The sequence below is a fragment of the Xenopus tropicalis genome, chromosome 2 (assembly GCF_000004195.4).
Source record: "Xenopus tropicalis strain Nigerian chromosome 2, UCB_Xtro_10.0, whole genome shotgun sequence".
NCBI classification, from domain to species: Eukaryota; Metazoa; Chordata; class Amphibia; order Anura; family Pipidae; genus Xenopus; species Xenopus tropicalis.
In genome coordinates, this window is record NC_030678.2 from 2,731,454 (window position 1) to 2,752,993 (window position 21,540).

The following is a 21,540-nucleotide window of genomic DNA, read 5'->3' on the forward strand; positions in this document are numbered from 1 at the left end:
AGCGTGGCCTTGTGTCCGTAGGGATCCCGGGAGCGTGGCCTTGTGTCCGTAGGGATCCCGGGAGCGTGGCCTTGTGTCCGTAGGGATCCCGGGAGCATCGCCATACAGTATTTCCGTAGGGATCCCAGGAGCATCGCCATACAGTATTTCCGTAGGGATCCCAGGAGCATCGCCATACAGTATTTCCGTAGGGATCCCAGGAGCATCGCCATACAGTATTTCCGTAGGGATCCCAGGAGCATCGCCATACAGTATTTCCGTAGGGATCCCAGGAGCATCGCCATACAGTATTTCCGTAGGGATCCCAGGAGCATCGCCATACAGTATTTCTGTAGGGATCCCAGGAGCATTGCCATGTGACCGTAGGGATCCCAGGAGCAAGTTTTGGCCCATTCACCCCACAACACCCCCACATCCCCTCAGGATTCAGCAGTCGCACACAGCGAGGGGGGAGCAGCGGCCAAGTTTGTGGGAGGTAAAACAATTGTTTTGCAAGTTCCAATTCACTGGCAGAATAAAATAAATCCTCGGTCCGATTACGTTCCGGCCCCCGTTCTGCACTCTGAGCTCCCAATGAAGTGAATGCAGAGTCCCCCTCCGGCCATCGGACCCCACGTGTGTAACGACCCCCGGGCGGCCCAAGCGGAACCGAGCTGCTCAATAAAGCGCAAACCTGTGTAAATAACTGTACGTGTGGAGCCGCCATCAGCCCGGGCCTTGGGCGCCATATGCACAGCCCATTGCTACACCTGCTCCCCAGTCACACACGGGGCCACAACCTGCTGCCGACACAGGAATTCTGGGTAGGAAACACACAGGGCAGCCATGATCCAGTCAGAAAAACACAGGGAAGTAAACGATTCTTGGAAGGAATTACTTTTTATAAACGAGAGGCTTCATTGCGGCCATGTTTTAGTCAGAGTGAAAGGTCACACTGTTGCAGTGCATTCTGGGTACAGAACACAGGGGAGAAGATGAGGGGAGAAACAACCTGCTGCCGTCACATAGGAATTCTGGGTAGGAAACACACAGGGCAGCCATGATCCAGTCAGAAAAACAATTCCTGGTAGGGATTACTTTTTATTACCCCGAGGTTTTATTGGCGGCCATGTTTGAGTCACAGGGAAAGGTCACACTGTAGCAGTGCATTCTGGGTACAGAACACAGGGGAGAGGATGAACAGCCGATGAACACGGGGCCACAACCTGCTGCCTACAGTGGAGAATTCTGGGTAATAAATGGTCTGGCTTGGCCAGGGGTTTCATTGGTAGCTATGTTCTAGCCAGAAAGCTAGTCACAGGCAGCCATGTTCTATTTAGTAGGAAAGCAGAGGAGTCTGGGTAGAAAACACACAGGGCAGCCATGTTCTATTTAGTAGGAAAGCAGAGGAGTCTGGGTAGAAAACACACAGGGCAGCCATGATCCAGTCAGAAAATCTCAGGGAAGTAAACGATTCTTGGAAGGGATTATTTTTTATAAACGAGAGGCTTCATTGGCGGCCATGCTTTAGTCAAGGGAAAGGTCACACTGTAGCAGTGCATTCTGGGTACAGAACACAGGGGAGAGGGCGAACAGCTGTCAGTCATGTTGCTGGTACCTTACATATAGAGATAATGATGGCATTTTCCCTTCATTATAGATGCAAGAGAAGTGACCAATGAGAATGCTGATTCCCTGTGTCCGGCCCCTTGCTGGTACCTTACATATAGAGATAATGATGGCATTTTCCCGTCATTATATGGCACAGGAATCAGACATGGGGATAAAGGGACAGACTTGTTCAGTGCTGGGAAACTGTGCTTATTGCTCCCAACTCCAATTGCAGGAACAGAGAACAGGGAGCCGGATTTACTCACATCAGCTGGGATTCTCATTGGGGGAATACTGTGCATAGTAATGCAGCCGCTGGCTTTGTGCTGTTGTTTTGATAATTTACTATGTTCCCTAAGCTCCGCCTCCCAACAGCCGCCCAGAGCCCACTGAGCATGTGCAGGAGCCAGATCTTATAGAAGATGGTATAACAAAGTAACAAGATGGCGGCCCCCTGTGGACAACTTTGAAAGCATAAATCATTATTTTAATTAGGCTTCTCACCCCCTGGGCTTGGGCAGTAAGTTCATAATGTTTATATTTATGTTCAGTATATAAAATACAGCATTTCTAATGATTTTCTATTTTAGGGTTTAGTTCTCCTTTAATTAGGCTTCTCACCCCCTGGGCTTGGGCAGTAAGTTCATAATGTTTATATTTATGTTCAGTATACAGAATACAGCATTTCTAATGATTTTCTATTTTAGACTTTAGTTCTCCTACAAGTTTGTACTAAACAGACAAAATACTAAAATATTTGATATTTTTTGAGTTATTGTGTTATTATATTTCCTGGAAGCCCTTGCTGTGGGGGAAGCTCTGGGGGTGGGTTATTATGGGATACATTAGATAATTACCCCTCCCCTTACTGCTAAGCCCCATTACCCAGAGACTCTCTAACTGTCAGTATCCCATGGGCATTAATTAGATAAAGGGCACCTATCAGTTGAAAATTATTTACCCCACTGGAAGTGCAGGGTTAATAGAGCCCACACTCTGGATGGGGGGAAACAATACAATTTTGTGCAACAAATGCCCCTATGGGCACTATCCCCCAGCAACAGGAAGGAGCCCCCAGTGTGGGCGGCCATGTTGTGGCACTAACATGCAAATGATCCCTAGTGCCCCAGTTTGCTCATTATGCGCATGTGTGTGAGAGCCCCGCCCCCCAGGGACAGCAGCTACATTATTATGCAAAAGAATCCTCCAATGAGAATCCCAGCTGATGGGTACCGGACCTGCCTCACAGGCCCATGTTGAATCTGAGGAGAACTTTATGTAAACCCTGCGGCACAGCACTGTTCAACCAAACTTTACACAGTTGTTGCTGGACTACAAATCCCAGAATAATGTAACATATAATGAAGGGTGAGGCATGCTGGGAGCTGTAGTCCAGCAACATCAGGGCTGTATTCTTAAAGCAATATTGCACAATAAAACTTTCCCTCAAATCCCCCAATGAGAATCCCAGCTGATGTGAGTAAATCCGGCTCCCTGTTCTCTGTTCCTGCAATTGGAGTTGGGAGCAATAAGCACAGTTTCCCAGCACTGAACAAGTCTGTCCCTTTATCCCCATGTCTGATTCCTGTGCCATATAATGACGGGAAAATGCCATCATTATCTCTATATGTAAGGTACCAGCAAGGGGCCTGACACACACTGTGCCGAAAACTAATCCCTCCCACCATTATGGCGCCCCAGATGCCCAAATTAAGCTCTAACAATCTGAGCAATACGTGACAGAGGGGCCCCCCGGCACATACACTGGGAGGAGGGGGGATTACTTGAAGGGGCTTATCATATAAAGGATCTAACTGCTGTATTTCTACCCCAATCTCTTTCCCCTACTGCCCAGTCGGGGCCACACCGGGCCCTCAAGACTTGTAGGTTAGGGCCCTACATCAAAGCACTGAAAACCATTGAGCAGAAGGTCTGCAACACGGAGCCTAAAGTGTGTGATTGGCAGAAGGGCAGGAATAGGAATTTGGATTTACAGCAATATCACTCTCTGCACTGCAGAACTACAATACCCATCATCCTCAGCTCACACTGTAATGACACAGGCACAGGCTAAGCACAATCATTGGTTTAATCAGAATGATAAGGGCAGAGGGAAAGGGAAAGGGCGGTTAAATAACGGTCCCCCTGCTGTGGGAGATGGGGGGCTGCGCGGGGGGCAGAATACTTCCCCCTTTCTTGCTCAGGAGAGAAATCTCCTCCTTCAGGTTACTGATCTCCTCCGTCTGCATCTGAACCAAGTGCAGCAGCTTCTGTCGCTCCTTCGTCTCTGCTCTGCGAGGGCCCTTGAACTCTTCTCCCTGGCGCCACAAAGAGACACAAATGAGATGCTGGGAAGAGCCCCCGCCAATCAGGGCCAGGATAGGGTGACTAGAACAGGTCTGATCAGGAACCCAGGGAGAATGGGCAATAGTAGGGCTGAGTTACCATCTATGGGCACTGCCAGGGCAACAACACAAGCGGGGGGCAATATACAAGGAGACCTACAGGATTAATCTGCTCCCGGGATTATACTCCCCCCATTATATCCTTACTGAGTCCCAAAAGACTTGAAACCCATGTAATGCAGGAGAATGATGTCATAACTTAGCATGATGATGTCATACCATAGTGACAATAATGATGTCATCGAACATTTGCTGCACAATGACATCATCTCATAGCACAATGATGTCACCACATAGCATAATGATGTAATCACATACTACAATGATGTGTTCACATAGAATTATGATGTCATCACACATTTGCTGCACAATGACATCATCCCATTGCACAATGATGTCATCACTTAGCATAATGATTACATCACACATTTGCTGCACAATGACGGTCTCACAATGCCAGAGTCGTTGGTTTGATCCCCTGCATGCAATGCTCCAGAATTGTGTATGTGACATATGGCAGGGAAATTAGATTGTAAGCTCTGCTGTATCAAGATTGACATGAATGAACTCTGTGACACACTGCCTACACTGGCAGCCTCATTGTGATCAGCTTTTATTTTATACAGCACCACTGATTTCATTCACGTCAGTCCCCGCCCCCGACGCCATCATAACGATGGGCACATTCATTTAAAGGGGTAGCGCACTTTTTAACACTGTAGGGACAGTGGCCGATTAGAACAAACTGCCTGAGTGCAGTGCTCATGGGTAATGGGATCACACATCATGTGTTCATTGCATAATGGGATCTGATGAAATGACCAATAGGAATGGGGCTGAGGCCTTCGTACCACAGCAGTCTGCAGAGCATCAAGCTTTGACTCCAGAACCTTCTTTTCTGTGAGGAGCTCATTCATCTTCTGCAGCTTCCGGGTTTGCTCCCGAGTCACTTCCATCAGGTTCCGCTTGGCTTCCGTCACCTTCTCCTGGCGGTTTATATGGAATAAATGGTAAATAAACAGCCAATCACAAAGGGACATAAAGCAATAACTAGCTGAGAGTGTAGGGTCAGTCTCTTTGGGGCGGAACTGGGCCCATCTGTATGAGCCATAGGGGCAAAGGGGGCAACAAGGCACCATGAGGCAAAGTGTTTTGTGCCCAAAAGGCACCGAGCCATGGGCTAACTTCACACAGCAGGAAGTTGGAATGTACAGAAGGAACGGCCAATAGGAAACCAGTCGACAAAACTAGAAAGTCTTAAAGCGAAAGAATCCATTTTCTCAAATATATATACACTGTCTCTTTAAAGGGCACCTATCAGTGGAAAACTGTTTACCCCACCGGAGGCACGGGTGAATAGAGCCCACATTGTGGGAAACAATACCAGTTTGTGCAAAAATATGCCCCTGTGGGCACTATGCCCCCAGCAACAGGAGGGAGCTCCCAGTGTGGGCGGCCATGTTGTGGCCCTAACATGCAAATGATACCTAGATTCTCATTGGAGGAATATTTTGCATATTAATGTAGCTGTTGGCCCTGGGGGGCGGGGCTCTCTCACACACATAATGAGCAAACTGGGGCACTAGGGATCATTTGCATGTTAGTGCCACAACATGGCCGCCCACACTGGGGGCTCCTTCCTGTTGCCTGTTAGACAGCTACATTAATATGCAAAATAATCTTCCAATGAGAATCCTGTATAAATCAGAAAAATGTATCTGTCTGTATCTGTTTATAAGCTAAAGGGAGGGGGGTACTGAAAGTATTTGAGGACACCCCTGAGCCCAGGTGGCAAATACAAATGACAAACTAACCAATAAAGGTAAAGTTTCCCTTTAAAAATTCTTCCATTGCTTTTGCTGCTCCCCCCGGTGGTGCAGGAAGGAACAGCGCCACTCACCTCCCATTCAGCCAGTTCCCCGTCCATCCTCTGGGCCCTCTCTGACGACTTGATCTTCAGTTCCTCCAGGGTGGTGTTTACTGACAGGGTCTGCAGAGCCTCCAGGTCCACTATGCGCCCGAACTTCCTCAGCATCTGCTGGCTGCACCTCTCCTCCAGTACTGCGGGGCAGAGCCGGGCATTACACTAGAAACGCACACCCACTGCCCTTATAGTAATCAGCGCCGGGGCAAATAAGCCCAGGGGGTGGGACACAGTGACTCAAGCGTACGGTTGGACGGCCCCCAGTGTACTTACCTTTAATTTTGCGCTCCACCTCCTTTTTGTCCCTGATGAGCTGCTTGTGCTGCTCCCGTGCCTGCCTGTACAGCTCTCTCTTCTCCACCTTCTCCTGCTGCAGCTCCCGGATGCGCTGCTGCAAGCTCTCCAGGGACTGGTTGGTAAATACCAGCGCCTGCGACAGGTCCCCGGGGATCTCCCCATTTACTAAATAATCCACCTGCGGGGAATACAGGGATGGGTTAACTTAGTATGATGTAGAGAGTAATATTCTGAGATAATTTGCAATTGGTCTTCATTTTTTATTATTTGTAGTTTTTCAGTTATTTCAGCAGCTCTGCAGTTTACCCCTTTACCCCAATAAGGGGTAATTATATCTTAGTTGGGATCAAGTACAGGTACTGTTTTATTATTACAGAGAAAAGGGAATCATTTAACCATTAAATAAACCCAATAGGGCTGTTCTGCCCCAATAAGGGGTAATTATATCTTAGTTGGGATCAAGTACAGGTACTGTTTTATTATTACAGAGAAAAGGGAATCATTTAACCATGAAATAAACCCAATAGGGCTGTTCTGCCCCAATAAGGGGTAATTATATCTTAGTTGGGATCAAGTACAGGTACTGTTTTATTATTACAGAGAAAAGGGAATCATTTAACCATTAAATAAACCCAATAGGGCTGTTCTGCCCCAATAAGGGGTAATTATATCTTAGTTGGGATCAAGTACAGGTACTGTTTTATTATTACAGAGAAAAGGGAATCATTTAACCATTAAATAAACCCAATAGGGCTGTTCTGCCCCAATAAGGGGTAATTATATCTTAGTTGGGATCAAGTACAGGTACTGTTTTATTATTACAGAGAAAAGGGAATCATTTAACCATTAAATAAACCCAATAGGGCTGTTCTGCCCCAATAAGGGGTAATTATATCTTAGTTGGGATCAAGTACAGGTACTGTTTTATTATTACAGAGAAAAGGGAATCATTTAACCATGAAATAAACCCAATAGGGCTGTTCTGCCCCCAATAAGGGGTAATTATATCTTAGTTGGGATCAAGTACAGGTAATGTTTTATTATTACAGAGAAAAAGGAAATCAGTTTTAAAATTCTAATTCTGTAAAGTTCTAATTCGCAGCTTTCTGGATAACGGCTTTCCGGATAAGGGATCCCATACCTGTACTACTATGTATGTAACTATATACCTGCACATACAGTATACACCCCTACACCTATAGGTAATGCTCTGTCTGTGCAGATAGATCCTGCGCTACAGCCCCTGGTTTGAACCAATGACCAGGACCAGTAGCATTCTCACTGTGTCCCAGAATGCTTTGTGCCCAAAGATGGCTGCCTCGATGCTATAAAGCTCAATGGAGCTCATTTATTTATTAAGGGCGAGGGGCAATGTAACTGTAAATGTACGTATTTCTGCCTCCCATTTCCCACCAACCCCACCCTACCTGGTGCAATTTCAGTGGGACCACCACGTCCAGTTCGTTCAGTTTCCGCTGCTTCTCCCTCTGGAAAGCCTCTAGTTCTGCCTCCGCTTGGCTCAGGCTCAGCTCGAGGGCTTTTATCTGGGGGAGATCAGTTGGAAAAGCTCAGAAGGGCCCCAACAAGGGCAGGAGAAGCTCTCACTGCGGCTCATTTATAAACAAGTGTGCCCCTGGGCAGTTACCCATAGCAACCAATCAGATGTTTGATTTTATTGTACTACTTGCAACTGGCTCCAAAAAGCTAATCACTGATTGGTTACTGTGGGTAACTGCCCAGGGTCAAATTTGCCCAGTGTTTATAAATGAGCCCCACTTTTAAACGAGGATCACTTATCTTCCTATTCAGTCCCCCTCCTATCAATATATTGGTCTCTAATTCAGACTTCTCCCTGGTTGCTAAAGGTTGGGGTGACCACCTCATACGTGTGCAAATAAACACAAGGAATTCTGGGAACTAATCCCATGTACATGGGTTTATCCTATAAGCTAAAGCTCACCCACTGGGTTTTTAAAGGGGATGTAAACCCAGCCCACTGCTCCCCCTAGTTTTGCTATAGAAGCTGCCAAAAACATAATTATAGATGCAAGAAAATTCACCAATGAGAATTCTACTGATAAAGAAACCTTATTATAAATGCAGAGGAACTGACCAATGAGAATGCTGATTCCCAGCACTGTGTCAGGCCCCTTGCTGGTACCTTACATATAGAGATAATGATGGCATATGAGGCAGGTCCGGTACCTTTTTGGACAGCGAATCATACTCCTTTTTTAAATTATCCACAATTTTCTTCTCTTCTGTTAGAGCCTCTTCGACATCCAATCGCTTCTCCCGCAGCTGCAAGGTGCTCTCAAACAGGGCAGGGTCACAGTCTGAATGGGACAGAGGGGCAATTAGCAGGGGCAAATGGTTTACTGGACAGGGATTGGCAGCCAGCAGTCCTCTCAGTTTTGTTGTACTGGATCTCCTAACAACCCAAAACAGACAAAAGCTGCCAGACTGGGTGCTGAGAGCATCTGAAATGCCATTGGCTGCCAAACCCTTCTATATAAAGTCAGCAAATGTATTTGCCCTACGGAACCACATGCAATAAAGGTACTTCCTGCTCCTGGGCTGCTCTCTTTCCCATGTCCCCCTGGGTAAGTGAATCCAATCTCCCCCCAGTACTTACCCAGGTACAGAGCTCTGATTCTGTGTACTTCCTGCTCATGGGCTGCTCTCTTTCCCATGGTCAGGCAGGAACCCCCCCCCTGGGTAAGTGAATCCAATCTCCCCCCAGTACTTACCCAGGTACAGAGCTCTGATTCTCTGTACTTCCTGTTCATGGGCTGCTCTCTTTCCCATGGTCAGACAGGAACCTCCCCCTGGGTAAGTGAATCCAATCTCCCCCCAGTACTTACCCAGGTACAGAGCTCTGATTCTCTGTACTTCCTGCTCCTGGGCTGCTCTCTTTCCCATGGTCAGGCAGGAACCTCCCCCTGGGTAAGTGAATCCAATCTCCCCCCAGTACTTACCCAGGTACAGAGCTCTGATTCTCTGTACTTCCTGCTCCTGGACTGCTCTCTTCCCCAGGGTCACCCATTTGTTACCAATTACAAATAAACAACAATCACAGGACCCAGGGGTCCAATAGCTAAAACCTACTGTTTGGGCAAACGGAGTCGTCAAAAACGCCTTCCTCAGACCCAGACCCATCCTCGTCACTTTCCCACGCGGATTCCTCATCCGACTCCTCTTCGCTCTCATCTTCCTCATCTGCAAATGACCAACAACGTTACATGGAGACCCAAATCCCCGGAACATTAGGCGGCGCCATTAGACTGGGCCCAGGGGAATCCGCTCACCTTCGGCCGCTTGCTCCTCCTTCTTTTTGGTACGTTTGATCTTCTTGCGGAAGACTTTGCTGAGGAACGTAGCGAGTTTATTATTCTCCCCGAGGGAGGCCTGGAAGGCAGAGTGAATGGCCTTCTCCTTCTCCTGTAACCGGCCAATCTCTCGCTTCTTTGTGTCCAGCTGCTGCATGGAATCTTCCAACCTTCTCTGCAGGGAAACAAATCATTAAGGTTGAGGAGACTGCCTCATACAGATACAAATCAACAAAAGGAATTCTGGGAATGAATTCCAAACTCCTAAAACAAAATCCCATTTCCATGGGTTTATCCTATAGGCTAAAGCTCACCCACTGGGATTTAAAGCAGAAGCCGGGATAACAAACTCTCTATAATGCCTCTGCCAACCACAAGATGGCCGCCTTGAAAAAAGCGCCAGCACCCACCGTCATTTCTCCCTTCTCGGCGATGCGCTCGCTGACTCTCTCCTGCAGGGTGTCCTCTCGCTTCTCAAACTCCTTCAGCAGCAGCAGCTCCTCAAACAGGGTGATGTGGCGCAGGTCGGCCATCTTCATCTCCACATCCAGCTGGATCTTCTGGTGCCGCAGGATCCGGAGCTCGGCGTCAAAGTCCAACACTAAAGTGTGAATCTGTCAGGAGCAGGGGGGGGCAGGTTATTGGGCAGAACCGCAGAACCACAGAACCCAGTGTAATCAGCCACTAAATAAAAGCTCTGTGCCCTTAATTCACTGTGCCCTGTACCCGCTGTGCCCTGTACCCGCTGTGCCCTGTACTCACTGTGCCCTGTACTCACTGTGCCCCGTACCTGCTGTGCCCTGTACTCACTGTGCGCTGTACCCGCTGTGCCTGTATTCACTCTGCCTGTACTCACTGTGCCCTGTACTCGCTGTGCCCTGTACCCGCTGTGCCCTGTACTCGCTGTGCCCTGTACTCACTGTGCCCTGTACTCACTGTGCCCTGTACTCACTGTGCCCTGTACTCGCTGTGCCCTGTACTCACTGTGCGCTGTACCCGCTGTGCCTGTATTCACTCTGCCTGTACTCACTGTGCCCTGTACTCACTGTGCCCTGTACTCGCTGTGCCCTGTACCCGCTGTGCCCTGTACTCGCTGTGCCCTGTACTCACTGTGCCCTGTACTCACTGTGCCCTGTACTCACTGTGCCCTGTACTCGCTGTGCCCTGTACCCGCTGTGCCCTGTACCCGCTGTGCCCTGTACTCGCTGTGCCCTGTACTCACTGTGCCCTGTACTCGCTGTGCCCTGTACCCGCTGTGCCCTGTACTCGCTGTGCCCTGTACTCACTGTGCCCTGTACTCACTGTGCCCTGTACCTGCTGTGCCCTGTACTCACTGTGCCCTGTACCTGCTGTGCCCTGTACTCACTGTGCCCTGTACCTGCTGTGCCCTGTACCTGCTGTGCCCTGTACTCACTGTGCCCTGTACCTGCTGTGCCCTGTACTCACTGTGCCCTGTACCTGCTGTGCCCTGTACCTGCTGTGCCCTGTACTCACTGTGCCCTGTACCCGCTGTGCCCTGTACCCACTGTGCCTGTATTCACTCTGCCCTGTATTCACTGTGCCCTGTATTCACTCTGCCTGCACTCACTGTGCCCTGTATTCACTCTGCCTGCACTCACTGTGCCCTGTATTCACTCTGCCTGTACTCACTGTGCCCTGTACTCGCTGTGCCCTGTACTCACTGTGCCCTGTACTCACTGTGCCCTGTACTCACTGTGCCCTGTACCCGCTGTGCCATTCTCTTGCCCACTGCTGGATCCTGTGCTCTGTCTTTTTGTGTTCAAACAATAAATCTGTGGGGGGGGTTTCCAACCAGTTCTACAAATACAGATGCTGGGGGGCAATCCCTCCTGTCCTATCCACCCTACTTAGTACCCTACATGCCCCCCTGTGCCCACATCAATGCCCGCACCCAATAAAAACAGCTTTGACCCTTTGTCTCACCTTTTGGATCAGATGTTCCTGCAAATACAAGTTCTTAATCTCTTCTGTCCTTCTGATTTCCTCCTCCAGTTTAGACGTTTCCCCCATTGGCATTTGGGGGGGTGGAGTCGGGGAAGGCTGGGAGCTGTGAGTGGTGGATCCAGTGGATTTGGTGGAATCTGTTGTTGTTTCCACAGTTGTGGTTTGTGTTCCAAAACCTCCGAATCCATTAGCCCCCCCTGCCTGGCGCTCGCGGGCCCTGCTCTCCTGCTCCAGCCTGAACCTACTCAGCGTCTTGTTGTTATACTGGAACCTCTTCTCCGGAGTCTCGTCGGGGTGCATTGTGGGTACCGGTGGGACAGGGAGGTGATTGGATGGATCCAACATGGACTGGATATGGTGCACGTTGGTCACTAAGCTCTGGATTTGCTCGATGGTGCTCTCCTTCAAGTCCCTGAGGGCCAGGATGCGCCGGTTCATGGCTGATTTCTGTTTGTGTATCTGTAGAACAGGAACAGCCGTGATTGGCTAGAGCCCAAATATTCTCTCTAATTAGCACCTATTTAGCATTAGGAGGGCAAATGCCCCCAGCAAACCTTTAGCTGCCACCCTAAGCCCCCAGGCCCCCGTCATTAAAGGGGTTGTTCACATTTGAGTTAACTTTTAGTATGATGGAAGTGAGTAGTATTCTAAGACAATTTGCAATTGGTCTTCATTTTTTATTATTTGTATTTTTTTTTAACTATTTCGAAAATTGTTCAGCAGCTTGCTGGAGTTTCGGCAGCTATCTGGTTGCTATGGTCCAAATTTCTTTAGCAACCAGGGAGTGATTTGAATAAGAGATTGGTATATAATAGGGGAGGGGCTGAATAGAAAAATAAGGAATGAAAAGTAACAATAAAGGTCCCCATACACCTTAAGATCCACTCACTTGGTGATGTCGGCAAGCGAGCGGATCTTCTCCCGATATCCCCCACCAATAGGTGGGCGATATCGGGAGAATCCAGGCTCATTCGATCGTTTGGGCCTGGGGCCAAACGATTGAATTATAACGATGGGTATAGGAAAAGTTGTCCAGGGACCCATCAACGAGCCGATGCGGTCCCCGATCTGACTAGATTTTCTAACCTGCCCGATTTCAGGCCAGATATGGGTCGGCCAGGCCCCTCGTTTCTGCCCTTACACGGGCCGATTAGCTGGCGAATATGTCTAAGGGACCCATATCGGCAGCTAGAATCGGCCCGTGTATGGGGACCTTAAAACTGGGGCCTCACAGAGCAATAGGGTTTGGCTGCGGGGGTCAGTGAGTTGACACGCCCCCCTGCATGGTACCCACCGTGCCCTCCAGCGCTGCCAGCTCCTTCCTCTTCCTCTCTGCATTGATGCGCAGATGCTCCGGCACAGTGTAATCCTCCGAGGTTTTCAGGTTAAAGTCTCCCATGTTCTCCTTGGCGCGCTTGATGGCCGTCACATCCTCGGGGTCCTCATAGTCCTCGCTGGGCTTCTTCCTGTAGCTGTGAGAGGGCAGAGCAGGTAATGAGGGTCCAGTAAAGGGACAGAAGTGCTGGGGGGGGGGGTTGCTGATTTGGTTCAGTTTAATACTGCAAAAAGTTCTGGAATTTGTCTGAATCCCAAACCAAATTCTAGAAAGAAAGAATCTGATTGGGTTGTTCTGTGTTACTCTGCACATGTTGTTGGCCTAATAAACACAAGCCCCTCCCACTGTGTGGCAGCCCGTTGTGATAGGCCCACAGCGTAGATAACACACTTACAGTTCCGCCCACTCTCGCTTCCTCTGGGCAATTTTGGATTTTGCCTTCTCTGCCTTTTCCATAATGTTCCTCATTCTTTCCGCCTGTGCCCCCCCATGGCGTCGCCCCACCCACTGCTTCTTCTGCTTCTGCTGATTCATTAGGGCCTCCAGCTCCTTCTCTCCTAGGGTTGCACTTGGTTCCGCTGTACCTGGTGGGATATAGGGACATGCAGGTTACATGGGCACTCAGCACAGCCCATAGGCCTCCTGTTGGGCAGCCCTGGAACCATTAACCCTATTGAAGCTCCTCCCACTGGGTAACAGGCCACTGTGATAGGCCCTCAGCCTAGATACTGACAGCAGCCCCCAAGCCCTGCCCACACCAACAGGCAGCTACTTACCTACATCCCATGGTTCCTTGGCTGCTTCACCTTCTTTCACACGCAGGTCGTGTCGGGTCGGCCTCCTCTTCATCAGCGTTCCCTTCCCTTGGGGGTAATTGTCCGACAGAACCAGCATCCTGTAGGTCGGGACCTGGTGCCTGCTGCTAATGGCACGTACTGTCACTGTGTCACACTCTACATTGTCCCTGAACCTGCGGTCACACAGAGAGTCAGATACATAGATAGATAGATAGATAGATAGATAGATAGATAGATAGATAGATAGATAGATAGATAGACAGACAGACAGATAGACAGACAGACAGACAGACAGACAGACAGACAGACGATAGATAGATAGATAGATAGATAGATAGATAGATGATAGATAGATAGATAGATGATAGATAGATAGATAGTAGACAGACAGACAGACAGACAGATAGATAGATGATAGATAGATAGATAGATACAGGGCCGGAACTAGGGGTAGGCAGAAGAGCCAGCTGCCTAGGGCGCAATGATTGGGGGGCGCCAGACAGGAGCCTCTCCTGCCCACCCCTAGTGCTACTTTGTCACTGCCTCCGCCGCTTGTCATTAGCTGCGGAGGCAATGACCGACTAATCGCCCCACCAACCCTGCACCACCTCCTGTGCTTTGGCGCGCATGCGCCGTTTGGGGGGGGGGGGCGGGGAGGTGGGCGGAGTTGGCCGACCGGGTTGCCTAGGGCGCACGGTCGGCTTGGCCCGCCCCTGGATAGATAGATAGATGATAGATAGATAGACAGACAGACAGACGGACAAATAGCAGATAAATAGCAGATAGCTAAATAGACAAATGATAGATGATAGATAGATAGATAGATAGACAGACAGACAGTCGGATAGAAATATGGAGAGATAGCAGATAGATAGACAAATATCAGATATATAAATAACAGATAGATAGACAAATAGATACCAGATAGATAGATAGATGATTGATAGATAGATAGATAGATAGATAGACAGATAGATTAGCAGTTAGATAGCAGACAGACAGACAGTTACTGGGTATGGAGGGCTGGGCTATAATTACTGTATATGACAGGGCCACAGCACAGTCCTATGTTCCCCCCTGTGCCAGTACAAACCAGTCCCACCACTGACCGAGCCTGTAGCTTCCTCAGCGCCACGCTGTGCTTCTCCTGCTCCCAGGCCAGCTCTCTCAGCGCCGTGCGGATCTTCTCCGACGTCTGCCTCTCCATCTCCTCCCGGATCCGCTGATCCATTTCAAACTCCTACCGCAAGAGCAGAACCATGGGGCGCATTTACTGACAGCGGGAATACCCCTTGTAACCAATCAGAAATCTGCTTTTCTCATTCTACCTGTAGCAGACTGATCAAAGATCACTGCTGATTGGTTGTTTTGGGTGGCAAATTTGACCAGTGTTAATTATGTATATGTCACCTCTCCATAGTAATGTCACGTGGGGGTTATGTAATATAAGGCACTAAGTTTGCCCAGGAGCAGTAACCCATAGCAACCAGCAGCTAGAATTTACTGGTCACCTGTTTGAAAGCCAACATCTTATTGGTTGCTATAGGTTACTGCTCCTGGGTAAACTTAGTACCTATTATTGCATATGGGGGTATATATCAATCAGGGATGCCCCGAATCCACCAGCCATGGTCCTGGCCAAACCGTATCTTTAAAGGGGAAGTTCACCTTTAAATTAACTTAATAATATGATGTAGACATTGATATTCTGAGGCAAATTGCAATTGGTCTTTCCATTTTTTATGGTTTTTCAGTTATTTAGCTTTTTGTTCAGCAGCTCTCCAGTTTGGAATTTCAATAGCTATCTGGTTGCTAGGGTCTTGTTTACCTTAGTAACCAGGCAGTGGGTTAAATGAAAGACTGGAATATGAGTAGAAGAGGGGCTGAATAGTAAGATAAGTAATAAAAAGTAACACTGTGACACAGAGCGATAGGTTTTGGCTGTTGGGGTCAGTGACCCCCATTTGGAAGGCAAATAGTTCATAACTATAATAAATAATGAAGACCAATGGCAAAGCTGCTAGGAATAGGCCATTCTGTAACATACACACAGTTAATGTAACGCAGGGTTAACCCTTCCTTACCTTCATCTGCATATGCAAATTAGGCTTTGGTTCGTTATTTGCCTGAATCTTTCGCAAAGGATTCGGCCAAATGCTAAAATGGCAGATTCAGTGCATCCCTGGTATCAATGCAGGAGCGACATTATGTGCCACAGTGGCTTCTGCTAGCCACGGGCCGATATTCTCTACATAATGCAACTTCTCAGAGATAATGCGCCATGTTTAGGCGCTAAGAGGCCACACCCACCTCCCTGCTCAGCTGCATGTGTCCCGGCAGCGCCGCATTCCTGCCCAGCAGCAGCTCAAACTCCCTCCTCAGTTCCGCCAGCAAGTGGCGCTTCTGGCTCTTCTGCTCCTCCGCCTGTCGCACCAACAGGTCCTGCTGCCGCTTCTGCTTGGCGTCCTCTATGCTGGGGAGCAATGGCCACTCACGTAAACAACTTGCCTAAAGGGGAACTTCAACTTCCAAACCAACCCAGAAACCCCTAATATCCCTGTCCCTGTAATCTGTTCCTTCAGAAAAAGTAATAAATACCAACTAAAACGCAGCTGCAAAGCAATTCTTCTTTCTGCATCATTTGAAACTCTGGCAGGGGAGGAAGGACTAAAACACTGATGTTACACATTGTAACAACTTCTCCACAGCTTACAGGCAGCCTGCAGGAACTACATAACCCACAATGCATTGCACTGGGATGTTCCTTTCCTTTTCAACATCATGTGTGCAGCAGGGGATTGTGGGATTGGGAGGAGGCAGTCTGAAGGCAGGCTGAGGACAGTCGACTACTGTTACATTTTATTTAAAGGTCCCCATACACAGGCCGATTGTAGCTGCCGATATGGGTCCCTTGGACCAATTCGGCAGCTTATCGGCCCGTGTATGGGCACGAACGACGGGCCTGCCCGACCAACATCTGGCCTGAAATCGGGCAGATCTCGATCGGGCAGGTTAAAAAATTTAGAAAGATCAGGGACCGCATTGGCTCGTTGATGGGTCCCCGAACCGACTTTGCCTATACCCATCGTTATAATTCAATCATTTAGCCCCAGGGCCAAGAATTAGCCTGGTTTCGCCTGATATCGCCCACCCGTAGGTGGGCGAGCGGATCTGAAGGTGTATGGGCACCTTTAGTCACAAAGAAGTCAGATCAGATTAGCTGGGGAACAGGGGGCGGGGCTTAGGGAACTGTTCCAAACCAGATTATTACATTCAAAATCATGAAAAGGCTGCTTATTGTTTAATTTTTGTATATTGCAATTGATGTATATATATTTACTTTTCAAATAGCTTAAGTTGTGTTTGGGTGAAGTTCCCCTTTACGGGTCACTCAGCCATTCCTGACCATTGGAATTACAGACTCCTATCTGTACTGTGTCAAATGGCATCTTACTATATACATATATATATATGTGTGTGTGTGTGTATATATATATATATATTTCTGTATCTTACCTGTAAGCGTTTGGATCCTCAATATCCTCCACTGGCCTCACTCCCTCTGTATCATTCTAGCAACAAAAACATACAGATAAGCTCCATGCAATGAGATATGGCCGCAATAATACTTGGGTTATTCAACTTCAAAAGGGATGTTCACCTTTGGGTTAGCTTTTAGTTGATGTAGGTAAGAAGTAATATTCTTAGACAGTTTGCAATTGGTCTTCATTTTTCATTATTTGTATTTTTTTTTTAGTTATTTTACTTTTTGTTCAGCAGCTCTCCAGTTTGGAATTTTAGCAGTTTTCTGATTGCTAGGATCCAAATTTCCTTAGCAACCAGGGACTAATTTGAATGAGTGACAGGTATATGAATAGGGGAGGGACTGAATACAAAAATAAGCTATAAAAAGTAACAATAACAATAAAACTGGAGCCTCACAGAGCAATAGGGTTTGGCTGCCGGGGTCAGTGACCCCCATTTGAAAGCTGCAAAGAGTCAGAAGAAGAAGGCAAATAATTCAAAAATTATAAGACATAATGAAGACCAATTGAAAAGTGGCTTAGAATTTGCCATTCTATAACATAGTAACAGTCAAATGGGTGGGCAACACTGGGTTCATGGGGGCTAGAATCATTTATTAAATGTGCAGAGAGATAAGAGGCAAGATACCGGGAAAAACATTCCATTTTGCATCTCACCTATCAGCACTGCTTAATAATAATAGCCTGTAATTCTGCCGCTGTGCCCTCTGTAGCCCACTTGGTACTGCCCAAAGCCTATCCATGCTAAGCTTCTAGCAGAGGGGAAGGTACCATGTGTCACATACCCGGGGGGAAGGTATTTTCGCTTTATTCCCTTTCAGGTCTCGCTCTATTTCTTCCATGGAGAGGATGCTAAACGTGAAGATGTTGCTGTCCCCTCCACAGGTCACCAAGTACTGATTGTCATAGCTGGTACTGATGGACTGGACTCTGCCGTATTGGTTATCATGTACTCCCAGGGCCCAATAGCCGTGCATGGACGTGAGCAGCGGGTCATTGGCCTGTAGAGGGTACACCCGCACCGTGCCGTCCCGCATCCCGCAGAACAGCAGTTGTTTGTTGGAGCTGGAAATGAGACACAAGATCCGTACGGATCAGAACATGAGCCAGAAAGCTGGGCTTATACTCACATATACACACAGCTCTGCGGTTATGCCCAGTAATGTTAAAGCAACAGTAACGGCAAAAAATGAAAGTGTATCAAACTAATTAATAAATAATATACAGTTGGGTCATTTCCCTATGGAACCAAACTGTAAATGATAACCTTATAAACGGTGCTTAGTGATGTCATCAGTTATAATCGGAGTCACATGACTCACTGTAACTTGTGTATTATAATAAATAAAGTACCCTCTGTTGTAAAATATGAGATTATTAAAAGTCCCCTCAGAGTTTCATGACCTGTATAAAAGCACTCAGCCTTTGGCCTCGTACTTTTTTATGGTCATGGAACTTCTCATTGACTTGTCACATATAGGGATAATATCCCTATATGTTACAATAGGGGGTACTTTATTCCCTATATATTATAAGGAACTCCTCAGGGACTTATAATATCCCTATATGTTACAATAGGGGGTACTTTATTCACTATATATTATAAGGAACTCCTCAGGGACTTATAATATCCCTATATGTTACAATAGGGGGCACTTTATTCACTATATATTATAAGGAACCCCTCGGGGGCTTATAATATCCCTATATGTTACAATAGGGGGCACTTTATTCACTATATATTATAAGGAACTCCTCAGGGACTTATAATATCCCTATATGTTACAATAGGGGGCACTTTATTCACTATATATTATAAGGAACTCCTCAGGGACTTATAATATCCCTATATGTTACAATAGGGGGCACTTTATTCACTATATATTATAAGGAACTCCTCGGGGGCTTATAATATCCCTATATGTTACAATAGGGGGCACTTTATTCACTATATATTATAAGGAATTCCTCAGGGACTTATAATATCCCTATATGTTACAATAGGGGGCACTTTATTCACTATATATTATAAGGAACCCCTCAGGGGCTTATAATATCCCTATATGTTACAATAGGGGGTACTTCATTCACTATATATTATAAGGAACTCCTCGGGGACTTATAATATCCCTATATGTTAGAATAGGGGGCACTTTATTCACTATATTATGTACTGTTGCCCTGCACTGGAAAAAGTTGCGTTTGCTACAGAAACCCTACTATAGTTTATATAAATACCCCGCTGTGTAGCCCCGGGGGCAGCCGTTCCTGCACTGGTACAGCTGGGGTGTTTGCTACAGAAACCCTACTATAGTTTATATAAATACCCTGCTGTGTAGCCCCGGGGGCAGCCATTCCTGCACTGGTACAGCTGGGGTGTTTGCTACAGAAACCCTACTATAGTTTATATAAATACCCTGCTGTGTAGCCCCGGGGGCAGCCATTCCTGCACCGGTACAGCTGGGGTGTTTGCTACAGAAACCCTACTATAGTTTATATAAATACCCTGCTGTGTAGCCCCGGGGGCAGCCGTTCCTGCACCGGTACAGCTGGGGTGTTTGCTACAGAAACCCTACTATAGTTTATATAAATACCCTGCTGTGTAGCCCCGGGGGCAGCCATTTTTGCACTGGTACAACTGGGGTTATGGCACAGTCTATCTGCCTATATGGGCACGCTGGCATAATGGCACGTAACAGGGGCAATGGCAGGAGATGGCACACCTGAAGTGGAATTTATAGATGGGGTTACTGGTGGTATCTTCGACAGGCAGAACACTTAGGGGCTCATCCCTCCTGCTAGTTAAGTCCTCGGGTTGGTCCTGCAGGTCCGAAAACTCACAGAGGTAGAGGAAACCGGAATCATAGCCGTCCTAGGGGAGAACAAGATGGAATCCATGTTTGTTACTCTCACAACTGGTTTTGCTTTATCGCATTAACAAACAGCAGGTCCAGGGGCAGGAAGGGGCAGAGAAGAGCCAGGGGCAGGAGGGGGCAGAGAAGAGCCAGGGGCAGGAGGGGGCAGAGAAGAGCCAGGGGCAGGAAGGGGCAGAGAAGAGCCAGGGGCAGGAGGGGGCAGAGAAGAGCCAGGGGCAGGAAGGGGCAGAGAAGAGCCAGGGGCAGGAAATGGCAGGAAGTATGAAAAGACAATAGGGACCCTCAGTTCTACCCTTACAGAAGATTTTAGGAAGAAATATACAAACAAAAAAACCCAACACAAATATGTTTATGTTATTAAGGTACCAGGGAGAGCCAGAACTTCCCAGGACTGGCATAGAAACCACATAGGATGGGGCTGGGGTCTTTGGGAACATAAAGTGGGGGCAGTGGCTCCTCCTCTTCTTCCTCGGCCAACCCCTGCAGATCATCCTCTGTAAGCTCCACCCCCTGCTCCTTCTGTTTCTTTATCCAGGCCTCTCGCTCCTTCAGTTTCTGCTCCTTCTGCTTCTGCCTGCGGCCAATCTCCTCCTCTCGCTGTTACAGGAACACAAATATCACAGTAACTGGTTAATTATCTTTTGCACTGCCAGAATGCCAATATGCAGCTACATGTGCCTAGTGCAAGGTGGAGCGTACCTGGAGCTTCGATTTGATGCTACTGAACCTGAAATACTTTAGGGGAACATCGGGGATCTCAAAGGTAGAGAGGGGGTCTCGCTTCTCAGCAGAAGGGGCTGGGATTTGTACAGCGAATCCATTCTCACACAGCACCAACAGATGGCTCTCTTCCTGCACAGCACATGGTACAAAAGAAATTATCTTTTTAGTTCAATATAAATATGATAAGGAGAGAGGTTGGAGTCTGGGAGTGCGGTTAGTAGGAGGGGGCAGTAGTCTAAATGGGATAGGATAAGGGCATGAATTGTAAAATACACATCTAAGACACACATGAAGACACACGGAGCTACTTAAAAGCACAGTGGTGGGCAAACTCCAGCCCCCTTAAAAGAATTACGAGCCCTGATTGGTTGCACCCTGTGCATGCACGTGACATCATCACGCACCGGGCCCAACCATAAAAAAAGGATGCAGTGGGGAGCCGTGGTCAGAAGCAGCCGGAGGATGGAGGTCGCTGGGGGGTGGGAGATGGAGGATGTTGGTGGGAGGATGCTGGGAAGGACGCTGGGGGGGAGCTGGGGAATGCAGCTGGAGGATGCTGGGGAATGGAGCTGGAGGATGCTGGGGGTGGAGCTGGAGGATGCTGGGAGGGAACTGGAGGATGCTGGGGAATGGAGATGAAGGATGCTGGGGGTGGAGCTGCAGGATGCTGGGGGGGAGCTGAAGGATGCTGGGGGGAAGCTGGAGAATGTTGGGGAGGATGATGGGGTGGGGAGCTGCAGGAAGCTGAAGAGT

General features: G+C 47.9%; 1 protein-coding gene across 2 annotated transcripts in view; it reads right to left on the reverse strand.

The window, feature by feature from the left end:
• Positions 1-3,661: 3,661 nt before the first annotated feature.
• The window catches only part of cfap44 (cilia and flagella associated protein 44), a 39,321-nt gene continuing 21,442 nt past the window's right edge, over positions 3,662-21,540 (reverse strand). For both annotated transcript variants that reach the window (XM_031896433.1, XM_031896432.1), the window contains 20 exons: positions 20,764-20,916; positions 20,431-20,661; positions 19,912-20,060; positions 17,974-18,253; positions 17,160-17,215; positions 15,954-16,116; positions 14,753-14,883; positions 13,623-13,816; positions 13,241-13,430; positions 12,805-12,982; positions 11,490-11,969; positions 9,956-10,159; positions 9,525-9,720; positions 9,325-9,435; positions 8,422-8,552; positions 7,644-7,760; positions 6,193-6,394; positions 5,896-6,056; positions 4,847-4,981; positions 3,662-3,908 (listed from right to left, as the gene is read on the reverse strand). In XM_031896433.1, the coding sequence (XP_031752293.1) occupies positions 3,720-3,908; positions 4,847-4,981; positions 5,896-6,056; positions 6,193-6,394; positions 7,644-7,760; positions 8,422-8,552; positions 9,325-9,435; positions 9,525-9,720; positions 9,956-10,159; positions 11,490-11,969; positions 12,805-12,982; positions 13,241-13,430; positions 13,623-13,816; positions 14,753-14,883; positions 15,954-16,116; positions 17,160-17,215; positions 17,974-18,253; positions 19,912-20,060; positions 20,431-20,661; positions 20,764-20,916 (3,651 nt within the window). In that variant the 3' untranslated portion in view covers positions 3,662-3,719. The remainder of the gene's footprint in view (positions 3,909-4,846; positions 4,982-5,895; positions 6,057-6,192; positions 6,395-7,643; positions 7,761-8,421; positions 8,553-9,324; positions 9,436-9,524; positions 9,721-9,955; positions 10,160-11,489; positions 11,970-12,804; positions 12,983-13,240; positions 13,431-13,622; positions 13,817-14,752; positions 14,884-15,953; positions 16,117-17,159; positions 17,216-17,973; positions 18,254-19,911; positions 20,061-20,430; positions 20,662-20,763; positions 20,917-21,540) is intronic.